This window comes from Puntigrus tetrazona, unplaced genomic scaffold (genome assembly GCF_018831695.1).
Source record: "Puntigrus tetrazona isolate hp1 unplaced genomic scaffold, ASM1883169v1 S000000223, whole genome shotgun sequence".
NCBI classification, from domain to species: Eukaryota; Metazoa; Chordata; class Actinopteri; order Cypriniformes; family Cyprinidae; genus Puntigrus; species Puntigrus tetrazona.
In genome coordinates this window covers 1,166,490-1,180,221 of record NW_025047891.1, presented here as the reverse complement: position 1 = coordinate 1,180,221, position 13,732 = coordinate 1,166,490, and the positions used below count along the sequence as shown (strand labels likewise).

Sequence of the window (13,732 nt, the reverse complement as noted above, 5' to 3'; positions counted from 1 at the left end):
AAAATAAAGCTGTTGCTTTTTCGGTTTATTATTCCAACATATATAATTTAATCATTGTTTTATAAAAATCTTATTGGAGTACAGACCTACACAATATGTCCATGATATTTTTCAACACAAAACTAAGCTATTTCCTGTGAATATGTAAGTCTTCCGATTGTTCAGCGGTGGGACAAAAATAAAATTGAAAGGCATGTACGACCTATTGGCACATACTGCCTACAGATGTGTCCAAGGGGAAATGCATTGCACATAAATACGTTAATAATATTTGCATATTTTGCATGAATCGTAAGGTTAGACGGGTGTGATGGGAAGTTTCGGGGACTCTTGATTCAGCTGATATGAGACTCAGAAATAAAACATGGGCTCAAAGGCGTCATTAAAAGGTGAGCTGACTCAGGTGTGTGTGTGATTGGACGAACACACAGTGTGTGTGTGTGTGAGATACCGCGTGCGTTTCTGCAGCATCAGCTTCTTCAGTTTGGGCAGGAGGGACGAGCGTGGAAAACAGGTAAGTTCAAAGTAATTAACTGGTGTTATTAAAACAGGAACCGTTCCCTTTCTGATAGGTTGCTCTCCTAAAAGTGAGGCCGGCGCTGCTTCACACGCCTGTCGAGAGAAGCCCTTTAACTTCCGGCAGGTGCGCGAGATCATGGCGATTGCCGCTTCTGTCTCCACTTCCGTGTTTGTGGAGGTGAGCGTTTTTCCATATTTCATTTTTGTCGCTGGACAGCGTAATAAAAACATCTTTAAAATAAGTTAATTCATTACAATCAATAGAAAATAATTTCCAGCCAGGAAATAGCCGTAGTGGTGTAATTCAGACTCGAATTATTGTAAATAATATTACAGGTATTAAAATATATTTCGTCTGAACAAATTGGGGTGTTTGCCAAGTTTATTAGAAAAAATTAAACCACTATAAAGTAATGTAATCCAAGATCTGTCTCGAACTATACCTGTAGAAATAAATTGCATTAGTGTTATTCCTACAATTCACCACAGGGGGGCGACAGACTCGGATTTTTAAATGTACAGAAGTAATACATTTTCTGTATGTATCTTTATATTTATTAATATATTTATTTGTTTCATTAAATGTGATAAACAATTTATTAGATATTACATTGCATTCACCACAGAAGGACGTTCAATGTCAGTTGACGTTTTTTTACTTTTTTTTTTTTTGTTTGTTTTTTCATTTTTATTTAGTCAATTTGCTTATTTCTAACAAATATGAGTTAAACTTAATAATGGTATTCCTCTTAATAGTAAAAATCTAAATAAAACTATAAATTATAGTCTAAACACAATGATGTTTTGTTGCAACACAAGATAATCAATAATTTATTAAATAGTTTTGAATCAAAGTAAAATTAAAAATTAAATCGAGTTACGCTACAGTAATTTAGCACAAGAGGTGACTGGCTTGTTTGTATATTTATTTATTTTAGTCTTTTTGTAATTAGTTTAATTATCTTATTAGCTTCCCCTGTAATATGAACGTTTTCGGTGCGCAAAATGAATACTGATCAGTAAAGCAAATCAGCCAATTTTATTTTATCTCGAGTTTTATCAGTAGAAATACGTTGCATTTATGTAATTCTCACAATTCACCACACGAGGGCGTGCAAACTCGAAATGTTTTAATCTACAGATAGAGATATAGACATACAGATATAGTATTTCTGGGTAGATTTGTTTATGCTACACATGCTCATGAAAAATGCATTAAAGGGGTATTATACGTTTTTTACAAACCCTTTTAGAACGCTATGCAATTCTTTTTAATGGTACATTATAGTTATAGCTGAAATAGCAGCAGTGTAATTCCCAAACTTCACCACAGGAGGGCAGACTAGCGAAATTTATATTATGTTGATATTGACATAACTTTAATAACGTACATAATTAGGCCTATTCTTAGACTAAAATGTATATCTGAGCTGTTTTAACTGAAAGAAACTTGCACTGACTGATCTTAAAACATCTCATTACTATGGTTTTGTCTTTAAGATGCGCATCAGTAAGTTTTTTTTCCAAGTCATTTTTATTACACAAAAAAAAAAAAAAAAAAAAAAATATATATATATATATATATATATATATATATATATATATATATATATATATATATATATATATATATATATATATATATATAAATGTGCTAACTGAACTATGGCCTAATTCTCGCATAGGCCATCTATGAAACTGGGCCAAAACAATTAAATCAATGAAAATCAATTCAATAATTTAAAAAAAACCAAAAACAATCATTTAATTCACGCAAAATATTATAAGAGGGCGTTTAAACTTTTAAAATTGTATTACAGATGTACCTGTTCAGATCATTAATATACGTTGCAGCAGTGTAATACACAAAATAAATTCCTTTGCATGTTAAATTGCATGTTTAAAAATGTTACATAATTGTGCAATGACTATAAGCATTCTGTAAAAATGCTATATGGATTTCATTTTTATTTATGCGTTTATTTATTGATGCCGCTCTAAAGAATCAACATTTTTTTTCAAATTAGTCTGAATCAATGCAATAGTCAGTCGAGACAGTAACAGAAGTGCAATTCACAAAAAGTTGCATTTAAATGAAGCAGATCTTTCTTTTAGAGTCTGACTCCTTTGGATACAAGCGTGACTGCACTTCCGCTGCAAAACTCAAGCACCTCTACTCACGAGCTCCTGAGACTTTCTGAGGATGTTTGTTGCACGAACTCACATTAGGTTTTCACATGCAACAGCGATTGGGATATGTTTTTAAGTTAATATAAGTTAAAAAGTTAGAGTCTGGCTCCTGTAAAGAATTTTTTTTTTTAATTTCATTGATGTAACCAATTAAACGAGACTCCAAAAAAAAGTAGTTGTAGTGTGGAAGTGCCAGTGGCTCAGTGGGCTGAGTATGTCCTCTCTAATCGGAGGGTTACTGGTTCAAATCTGGTCTGGACATGGAAACAGGGCACGACCTGTGGGTCAAGAGAAGGCCGGACACGAAGGGGGGAGGTATATCCAGGCACGCCTCCCCCTGGGGACTTTCTGGACAATGACCAGCAGCACTGCTACATCTTGCCAAGGTGTCGACTTATATAAAAATATCCAGGCCCCATTCTAAGTTGGAAGTTTTCCTGCAGTTGGTTCTCAATAACCCACTGCTCCACCAGCCACTCAAACCTCTCCTGGAGACCTGGCTAGGCCTCGAACCAGCAACCTCTGGACCACAAGGCAGAGCTCATACCACTGAGCCACAGATCTCTCTGCTATGACTGTGCTGGAACTTATAGTTCACACGTCGATGAGAACAACGCGGTCACACTATATAAGTAAAACCGAAGACAGTCAAACTCAAAGCACAAAGATTCAGTTCATCGATTCGGAAGAATCTGAGGATTTTCTGGCATTGCTTCAGGAAACAATGGTCCAGGATCCAGACTAATGTAGAGTTCAAGAGATCGAAATGATTTAATATGATGCATCAGAATCGAACAAAGCCTTAATCATCTCAGGCAAACAAAAAGCTCGTTAAGGTTAATTCGAGCGTTTGAGGAATCAGAAACTGATCTGAGCTCAGTAAAAAGACACAAGATGAGATTCAAAGAGCTGGTTTATTTCATTGCTTCTGGGAAGGTAAACAGACACAGTGATTGAACTGCATAAACAGAAGTACAGGACTTTAACCTGGATATGACAACAAAATCATCTCAGCTCACCAGCAAACTACCCGTGTTCTTTCCACGTAAGATTATGATTGAATCGCACACACTCAAACACACATTCGGCATCTGTAGGGAATAATAAAGCTAATGCACATGTACTCCAGATTGTTTAGATGCTTCTAAAGGGAACAGTCTTTATATTCGACTACTGAGAGAGAGAGAGAGAGACAGGACAGGTCCAGTCGTACCACTTGAATCATCTGCCTTAATTATTCATTATCTTTGCTACTTTAAATGTAGAAGCAAAATGCAATTAGAGCGACACCATTACAGATCTTTAACCCCTCCCCCCCAAACCCCACACACACATACACCCATTAAACACAATCCAATAAAGGGCATTTGCACTATATCAAATCCAAATTAAACAAAATATGTAATCTCTAGAAAAATCTTCATTCTCGTATGTAAATGTGTTAAGAACGGCTCCAGTCAGTGACCCCGGCAGCAGCCCGCGGTGGAGGAATTGCACTTGTGCAGTCAGCAGATTAGCGACCCTCAGCTCTTCTCGGATTTGCCTTTACGGACGCGCTTGTATTTGTCAACGTACGCTTTCACCAGGTTGGCCACCTTGTCGGCGTTCACCTCGCCACTTTTGCTGTGACAAACCTGAGAGGAGGAGAACCACAGTTACCGTGTGCATAAAAATGAGTATGTTTATAGATTAAATATTTATATATGATATTATTTCAATAAAGACTATATGAATATATCCAAGCAAATACATGTAAATATTTTCCAAAATACATGTGTGTGTCTTTATATACACATAATATTACATAAAATTAACCTTTTATTTTGGATACTTTTTTAACCTATACGGGTAAATATGCATCACTTTCTAAAAACTGAACTTACTTTTTCTACAGCTTTCCGTACAATCTCTTTATATTCCTCCTTGTTGATTTCATTCTTCTGATAATATGGCTTAATTGCTGCTTTCACCTCATTGATGGCCCGTTCCTGAATCTGCAATTTCTGTTTGAAAAAGAAAATGTATTTCAGGAACTAATATCCACAGTAGCATGGATTACTCTGCTTAAAGTGCAACACTTGCCTTCTCTTTTTTCGAGCTGTCAGCGTGGGCCTTGCTGTGAGAGGCGAGCTGGGTGGTGGTAGAGGATGGCTGGACAGAGCTGGCCGTCCCAACAGGAGGAAGCAGCCCAGCAACTACTTTGGTTGGCATTGGTTTGAATGAACCTTTGCCTGGTACAGGAAAACTGGGCATCACCTGCTGTGAAGAATGCAAATGCCAAAAGGGCACATACATCAGTTTATTTAAAGAGTTAATTCACCCAAAATAGTTGTCAATAATTACTCAGCCTAATCCATAAGACCAGATTCAGTGGTTCCACCGTAATTTTACAAAGCTACGAGAATCTGCGTCAACAGTTACTTTGACAATGGTAGTACCATTGCTGTCTACGTAGGATCGGAAGCTCTTGAATTTCATCAAATATATCTTAATTTGCGCTATGAAGATCATTTTTGGGTGAACTAAGTTAGGGAAGAATAAATATTACATTTTTAAAAATGATAAATCATTGTACTTGCCTGAGGCAGGTGGGTTTCAGATGGTACTGCTGTGAAGCTGCCCTGCTGCACGGGTGGAGGAGGTGGTGGAGGTGGAGGCAGTGCTTGTACAGCTATGGATGGCACCTGGAGGATCGGCCCAGAGGGGTGCAGCTGCACTGGCACTGGAGAGGGCAAGCTAAACTGGGGAGGAGGCTGCAGACCCACGGCTGGAGGTCTTGGCAGCAGAGGCCCCATGGGGTAACGGAGGACTCCCATCACACCCATCTGGTGGGGCATCAGGGGAGGAGGCATAGCTGGCACCGCCTCTGTAGGCAGTGGTGCATTTGGCTCATTCTGGGGGGGATCTGGAATAAGGAAAACAGAAATGAATGTAGTCGATGTTAAAGTGAGTGGAACATGCTAAAGTGGAAATGCACAGCTGTAAAGATAGGCTTCTGATTTGACTATCTATCTGTTGGACAACGTGCTGCATTGTTATGAAAACATGGCAGCTGAAGATAATGAAAAAACAACAATGTTCCTTTTCCCAAGTACATTCATAACGGCACACACATGCCCTGTTACTATCTATGCAATAGAAACATACATTTGTTGTTAAATCAGTGTTATTTAACTAGACAAAACAGAAGGAGAGAAATGTCAACAACCCTTAAAGTACTTTTGATGGAACAGGGTGAAATGTAATTTACAAAAAATTTAAATATATTATTTTATTTGGATAAAAACACACCTGCTTGTTTCGGGACACCTGGTGCAACTTGATCCTCCTCTTGTTTGTTCCAGGTGTTGTTCCCACCTCCCCTGTCTCGGCGTGAGTAGTAGTTCTGCACATCAGCAGGAAGAGTTCTGCGTACGGCCCAGCTGGACGCCGATGACCACCCGGAACGATCCAGTGGAGTCTCTGCACCCTCAGACTCTTTTCTCTTCCCTCCGGCTCTATTGTCATTGAAGCGATTATAAGAATCTGCATTGTTTGCTGTCCCTGAGAAAGAAGAACGTTGCCTCCAATTATCTGCTGGCTCGCCCTGCTGGCCAGATGACCAGTGTGCGCCTCCTCTGCCACGGCCAGCGTTCGACCAGCCTCGAGACCAGGACTCTGCAGGTGGATCACCTGCATTTTCGTCCCTTCGTGGCTCACGTCCTCTAGAATCAGTGTCTGGCCAAAGCCTCTCCCTCTCTCGCACCCAATCCGGGTTCTCACTCCTGCTTCGGTCGGGTGATGCCTCATGGAAATTGCCATTGTCAGACGAAACAGGTTCTCTTGATGAGAAATGCCCAGGCTTCTCCACATTGTTCCTCCAGTTGGAATTGCGGAAACCTCGTCCATCGCCCCTGCTCCGCCATCCATCCCCACTCCAAGACTCTCTCTTACGAGGAGAGTGGCCACTGTGATCAGCACGTTCCTGGGACGGGCTCCGGCGTCCAGTTCGGTTTCTGTTTCTGGAACGACTACGTCGCCTGCGACTCCGCTCCCTGCTACGACTACGACTACGGCTACGGCTACGATCACGCCGGCCATCCCGCACTTCCTCTTGCTGCTCACGATTTCGAGACGTGGACCGGGTCTTGTGGCTACGATCCCGTGATCGAGACCTAGACCTGCGAGACCCTTCGCTCCTAGACTCCCTGTTGGGAGACCAGGTAGTTGTAGGTGAGTGAAAGCGAGACCTCCGGGATCGTCCCTCCCGCTCCCTCTTATCTGAGACTTTTTCCTCCTTACAAGACTCATGTTTGGGCTTTGGATCATCTATAGGAGGTGCATTCGCAGTGGGATCCACCTCAGCTTCAGCAATGTGAGCTTCAATCTCGGATACAGGAGAATCGCACTCCATAGGAATGAGGTCAGTGTTATCCTGAGGACAACTTGCATTAGTGCCCTTTGTTTCTGGCACGTCTTTCTCTTCAGGAACCGATGATTCGACATCCTGGTCCTCTTTAAGAGGTGGAGGACTACTGGATTCTTGCTTCCCCAAACAGTCTTCCGTGGTGTCAGGCTCTGGTTCGGAAGCATCTATAGGAGGTTCAGCTGTTGGTTCCACTTGCAGAGAAGATTCAGCATCCTGGGAATCAGACTGAGACTCTTCTAGTTCTTCACAGGAAGGAGATGGACAATTTTGCTCCTGTATTGGTGGAGAATTCAAGAATTCTTCTTGGTCTTCATCATTTGTCTCACTTTCCTGCTTGCCATCTTCTTGTGGAAGTATCGGATTGTCTTCACCCTCAACCTTACTCTCGGTTACCACAATTACTTGTGCGGTTTCCTCTTCCAGGCTACTGGCATCAGGAGAAGCCCCTTCTTCCTCAGCAGAACTCGTCTGATTCTCCACCTCCATCTCCTCCATATCGTCTGGCTCTTGGTCACCATCGATCTGATCAGAACTTGCTTTCTCATCTGGTTTTGATTCCTCAGATTCGGTGTCCTCTGTGATACCATCATCATGATTTCGAACCTCAGCTTCCTGCTTCTCATCCTCAGGTCTCTCCACCTTCACCTTCTTTGGACGTCCTCTCGTTCTTGCTCCAGACCTTGGATTGCTTCCCTGCTGCCCTCTGCTTGTAGAAGCATGAGTATCATTTATGGTTTGTGGAGTAGAATCTGAATCTGTTGGCTGTGACTGTGCGCCTGAGGAATCCTCTGCCTCAGAGCGACTGTGTCTAGAGGAACGCCTGGTAGCAGCAGCTTCTGCTGTTTTCACTGTTTTTGACCCAGAACCCCTGGTTCCCTTTTTTTCCTCACCTTTAGGGCAGGTGACGGCACAAACTATGCCATGAGGAACTAATAAACAATACAATAAAATAACTGTTACTAAAAACAAAAAACACACACTTTAACTGAAATTAAAATAAAGTAACAATCAAAGAAGTGAAATCAAAATGTGTATTAGTTCAGCGAATATTATATATATTGATTTTATCATGGAAACTACAGGAAAACAGATTACTATTTTTTAACAGAGTAGCGTATACATAAAAGGTGAGAAGTAGCTCCAGCTACAATTTCTTCCTCAAGATGCATGCAGTTCTTTTTATTAACCACTAGAGTACCAAAAGATATGGAATGTAAAATATAATTTAATAGCATTAAACATTTTTAAATAATACTTGTTAGCATATTAACTGTGACAGCCCTAAAAATAAAAAAGTAAAAATAAAATAAAAAATAAATAAAAAAACTGAAGCTAGAAAAAATATAATAAAGCAAACAAAAATGTATGAAAACAAAACCAAATTAAAAAGAATAAATAAATAAAAACTTAATATAATAACTTGAGTATTTTGCATGATCTTCGATATAAAGACAACTAAGTTTCGAGTGGACTTACCTGTGGGTTCAGAAAGCAGCAGATTCAGAGAGGCGGAGACAGCGGACAGAAGCAGGTGTGAACGGAGTGAAACCCTTAAGTTAAAAAAGTCGAAATAAGGGACGTGCACAACAAGGAACGGCAACCAAATTGTACATATAACACAACACAAACACAAAAAAAAAAAAAAATTACATTTTCGAAACATGCTACTCACCTGGGCACACCTGTAGAGAGGGCAGGTACAGAGGCAGGAAGCCACCTGCGTTTTCTCTCTATTCTCCTCCACTGGACGCCGTCTGGTCCCTCCTCAGAAACCTCAACAGAACCTGTCCTACAGTGCGAAACAGAAACATCTTTAACACGCATCCAAAAGACACTGTTCAGAAAATAAATAAAAGTCACATGGCGTTCTGCCATTAGGTCTATGTGTGCTTACATGATCGGTGTCAGTGTGCCAACCGCCGCTCCCTGCTGGCTGGGCAGTGATGAGTGAAAATGCTTAGTGAGCAGAAGAGAGTGGCATGCGTCTCCATTCACCTGCACACATAAATACTGCTTAACACTTACTGTTTTGTTCATATGTGATAAACACAGGGTTCCCATAGGTTTTAATCAGGCTAGGTTGGGGGATCTGTATGTGAATATTTACCCATCGAATCTGAATTTAAAACATTTTAAATTCTTTACTAGGAAAACTTTAAGACATTTTAATAACCCTGTTAAAGTGGGGACACATTTCATTCCTGGCAAGCCATTCTTTGTCATCTTTGGTAAGTCAAATATCTTGAAACATGCATTTGTCGTCACATTTCAACCTATGTTTGCAATATTTAATGGTGTATGCGTGTACTATCGTAGTAGTTTTGTGCATACGGGAACGTCAAGGCAACGTACAACAAAGTATTTTAAAAGAGAAACGTTTATGTAATGCGTAAATCCAAGTAACTAACGTACATTAATGAAGCTAATATGTACAGACCAGCTAATATTACGAATATTAGTATATGCAAGTGTTGGCTAAATAACATTAGCAGATATGGATATTTTTCTAGAAAACGTCTTGCACAAAATACATTCAAGGACTTTCTTTGTATGCTTATTTTCAAAAACTTTTCAGAGCCTTAAAAAAAAGATTCACAAACTTCAATTTCAATTTCAAGGACCCGTGGGAACCCTGTAAATAAGACCAAGCTCAAAGACTCACCTTTCTGGTTTTATCCACAGATGCATCCAAATCACCTAATGGTGGAAAAAAAAGACATTTCTTTCAATACATTTGGAGAGCTCTCAAGTCACTTTTCTGTTGAGCTCATCATGGCAAACAATTAATTCATAAATCTGTGCAGAACCAGAATTTAAAAAATTAATGAATGAATTAAAATATTTATAACTTAAATATTTAAAAAATATTTGTTAAACTTTTTTAACATTTAAAGTTAACCTTTACATTAATGTTCATTTATGGTTATATTGGTTTAGATTTTAGTGTCACATTTAGATACTACTGCATTTAGTTTTTGCTGTTTGTCTTTTTAGTAACTTTTATTATGTTTTATATTTATTTATTATTTTTATTTTAATTATTTAATTCCATCAATGGAAAGCAATTAAAAATGCTATCTTGAAACGATGTACAAAACAATTTGTTTAAATATATTTCAAGTAAAAAAAAAAAAAAAAAAGCTTTTAATTTTAATTTAGTTATTAAGTGATTCCAGTAACTGACCTAATAAATGCAAAGTAATTTCTTTTGTAATTGACAGAACAATAACTTTGAATATTATTTTATGTTGAAAGATCACACAAACAAGAATCAATATTGAAGCACATACATTTTCTGTGGCATTTCTGTTTGGCGGTAGCTCTTTTCTCTTGCGTTCTCTCCATGTTTGCCGTCTCTCCCCTGTTAATGACACAATTACCTATTAAACAATCAGATAAAAAGCGTATGCAAACACAATGGCACCGCACTTACACAGAGACGCGACACATCCGCTGCCCATCCTGACCGCAGCACTTGTGCGGCTCTGAGAGTCTGGGCGCTTTCACAGGAAGCTGAAACACAGAGAAGCTCGGCTCAGTTTCATCAAGAACAAGTGCCTCTTAACGAGACGTACAGGACATCAGGAGGACGTCTGACCTTGATGCACTGCTGCGAGGAGCCCTGCTGCAGGTAGATCACGCTGAAGGGCCTGCGGTCCACCGGGCAGGACTGAACCATCTGTGGCCCATCACACACAACAGCACACATTACAACCTGAGCAGTGTGCAGATTATATCTGACAGCACAGGAACACCCATAACAACACACAGAGAAAAACATAACCTTTCCATTGATGCATGGTTGGGATAGGACAACTATTAGAAAATCTGGAATCAGAGGGAGCAAAAACAATCTCAATATTGAGAAAGCTTTTCTAAATGCAGTTCTCAGCAATGCATGTTACTAATACATTTTTGATATATTTACTGTAGGAAATCTACAAAATATCTTCATGGAACTTTGGACCTTTACCATAATGATTTTTGGCATGAAAGAAAAATGTATTAATTTTTGCCCATACAATGCATTGTTGGCTATTGCTACAAATATACCTAGACTACGTACTAGTTTTTTTTGGTCCTCAGTCACGCACACACACAAACACGTATATACACATAAATCTTTAAATTACATAAAAATAACATTTATTACAAAAACGTAATCAAAAATATAAACAGCTAGATATATTGGTAAGACTTTACAATAAGGTTCATTTGTTAACAACATTAGTTAACATGAACTGAGCAAGAATCAGCAATACTTCTACAACATTTAATCGTTTTAGTTAAAGCTAATTTCAGCATTTACTAATGCATTATTAAAATCATAAGTTGTGTTTGTTAACATTAGCTAATGCACCATGAACTAACAATGAATTATTTTATTTTTAGGAACTAACATTAAAGTTTAATAAATACTGTAATAAATGTATTTTTCTATGTTTGTTCATGGTAGTTAATACATTAACATACATACATATACATACATATATATATATATATATATATATATATATATATATATATATATATATATATATATATATATATATATATATATATATATATATATTATACAAGAAACTGGTGCCATTTTAATTTTAGAATGGAGGATAGTTATTTTTGCGAGGCAGAACCACTGCTTTAAGTGACCAAATGCCGCACACTTTCTGCCGTAGAAGCAGATCAATAATACAGGTAATAAACAACATATCCGCTGGTCAAACAACTATTGCACAAGTTGAACTTTGCACATTTTATGCAGCTTTTTAAGAAACTGATCATGTGATCAAAAACCACACGCACAAGCTTTCACATATATTCGGTTTTAAACATATACATCAGGGCTTTACTTTAATGTTTGTCCGTGACTGAAATACTTTTGATTTTAATTCTATTACATCCACTGTAAATGCGGACTGACTGCCCGTGAAAATATTTTCAAATAAAGCCACAGCAGACCTGTTGCAAAAACATAAAATATGCGTTTCATTACTGAATCGTTCAGTGGTTTTGAACAAATTGGGTGAGTCAATGATTCAGTGACTCATTCATTTACTTACGCTTTGAGTGTTTTGCTGCCACCTTTTGGTGGCTTGCTTTAATATTTTGTTGATTCCTATAAAATATTAATGAAGTCTTATAAAATACTAAGATTATAAAATATTAATGAAGTCTTATTCTTCTGAATTTGACAGATGTTCTATGTTTTATTTAGTTAATATAAACATGTATATGTATATTTTATTTTTGATTATTTAAATGCTACAATTTTACTAAGTGAGTCTCTTCTGCTCATCAAATCTGCATGCAGTACTTCAAAAATACAGTAAAAACTGTAATATTGTGAACATTTCTTAAAACGCGTAACTTCTAACATGTTGATTTGCTATTTAACTCTACATGCGTGTACGTATAAGCATTTTAAATGAGAAGTGACAGCTGACCTGAGCCCAGCGGAGGATGCAGGCCGAACAGTAGACATGTCTGCAGCAGTCGGGTACAGCTCTATCCGTCCGTCTGGGCCGGTTAAGACAAATGGGACACCGCTGAGCCTCCTCATCCTCCAAACTCTCATCAGAGTTCTGCCCGCCTGAAAAAAAAACACAAAGTCTTATTAAAAACCTTTTGCAAAATTCAAATAAAATATGCATCTCCCCAGCAAAATCAGCAACTACTCTGTCCTTTACTAAAGTGAACTAAGCATAAAGTGAACTAGGCATGTAGGACAGAGTAATTGCTGATTTAGCAGTATGTAAATGTATAAAAGGAGCACGTCCAGATATGAATAAACCCCACTCACCCTTTCCTGGCCCCTCTTGCATCTTTGGCTCCGGGTCACGGCAGCTCTGAGCCCTGATTTACTGTACCAGCACATTTAAAGAAGGAACATGAGTAATAAAGCACAACTCTGACGCATTAAGATCATCGTAATGAGAGCGGAACTCAGTCACTGTGTCTTTATTTGCTCTGTTTATTTACTCTCTTAGAACTACTGAAGTTTGAGTTGCTCATTAGCAGCCTTAAGCGATAATAGAAGCCTTTACAGGGCTAAATACTCATTTAAGTTAGTCCTATATGAATATTTAGTGTGGGTAACGTACATAGACACATGTCGAGATGTTTACACGCCATGTTTATAAGTTGAGACTCTTGTTTATCAGTGTGACGCGGCTAACTATGTTAGCATCTGCTGTCATTAGCACACACTCACCTCCGCGCGCGTCGCTCCACGGGCTTCAGATCATATACTAGCACGCAGGACGCTCCTTAGCGCAAAAACACACACTTTTCGTGCACTTTCATGAGCATTTGCGCTCGTAGATGCGATAAATTTGAAGGCGTCCGGCCACATGTGGGTCAGAAGCTGCAGTTCCGCCTCTTCACCGCTGAGTGGCGCTGCAACGGGGCATGATGGGAGACTCACGCGTCATCACGCAGGGTTTAAGGTTCACAGAAGAAGAATTCGGTAGAGCGGCTGATGCTTCTTCGTGTGGATGAACAATTAAAAATAGCGTGCTCGGTGCATTTAAAATTATACGATGCATGATTTAATAAATAGATAAAAATGAGGAGTGGAAACACGAAAACAAAACAAAAGATAAAGCTGAACCA

General features: G+C 38.7%; 1 protein-coding gene across 2 annotated transcripts; it reads right to left on the bottom strand.

Moving 5' to 3' along the window:
- Positions 1–3,604: 3,604 nt before the first annotated feature.
- On the bottom strand, positions 3,605–13,528 carry scaf11 (SR-related CTD-associated factor 11). Of its 2 annotated transcripts, none has more exons than XM_043230756.1 (15): positions 13,332–13,528; positions 12,921–12,981; positions 12,565–12,710; positions 10,716–10,796; positions 10,551–10,630; positions 10,408–10,478; positions 9,780–9,814; positions 9,012–9,112; positions 8,790–8,906; positions 8,594–8,667; positions 6,001–8,046; positions 5,289–5,614; positions 4,792–4,968; positions 4,593–4,712; positions 3,605–4,343 (listed from the first exon to the last, which is right to left on the bottom strand). In XM_043230756.1, exons 2-15 carry the CDS (start codon positions 12,940–12,942, stop codon positions 4,233–4,235), a joined length of 3,507 nt encoding a protein of 1,168 aa, XP_043086691.1. In that variant the 5' UTR covers positions 12,943–12,981; positions 13,332–13,528; the 3' UTR covers positions 3,605–4,232. The 2 variants fall into 2 exon arrangements, with proteins under 2 accessions (XP_043086691.1, XP_043086692.1); XM_043230757.1 differs by having other exon boundaries at positions 4,792–4,965.
- Between the last annotated feature and the right edge of the window lie 204 nt (positions 13,529–13,732).

Bases quoted from the DNA above. Each gene is read 5' to 3' on its own strand.
- scaf11 (XM_043230756.1), bottom strand. From the start codon at position 12,942: ATGCAAGAGGGGCCAGGAAAGG. The intron at 12,711-12,920 runs GTGAGTGGGGTT...TTTTTTTTTCAG, and splicing joins GCAAGAGGGGCCAGGAAAGG to GCGGGCAGAACTCTGATGAG. The intron at 10,631-10,715 runs GTCAGACGTCCT...TCTGTGTTTCAG, and splicing joins CCTCGCAGCAGTGCATCAAG to CTTCCTGTGAAAGCGCCCAG.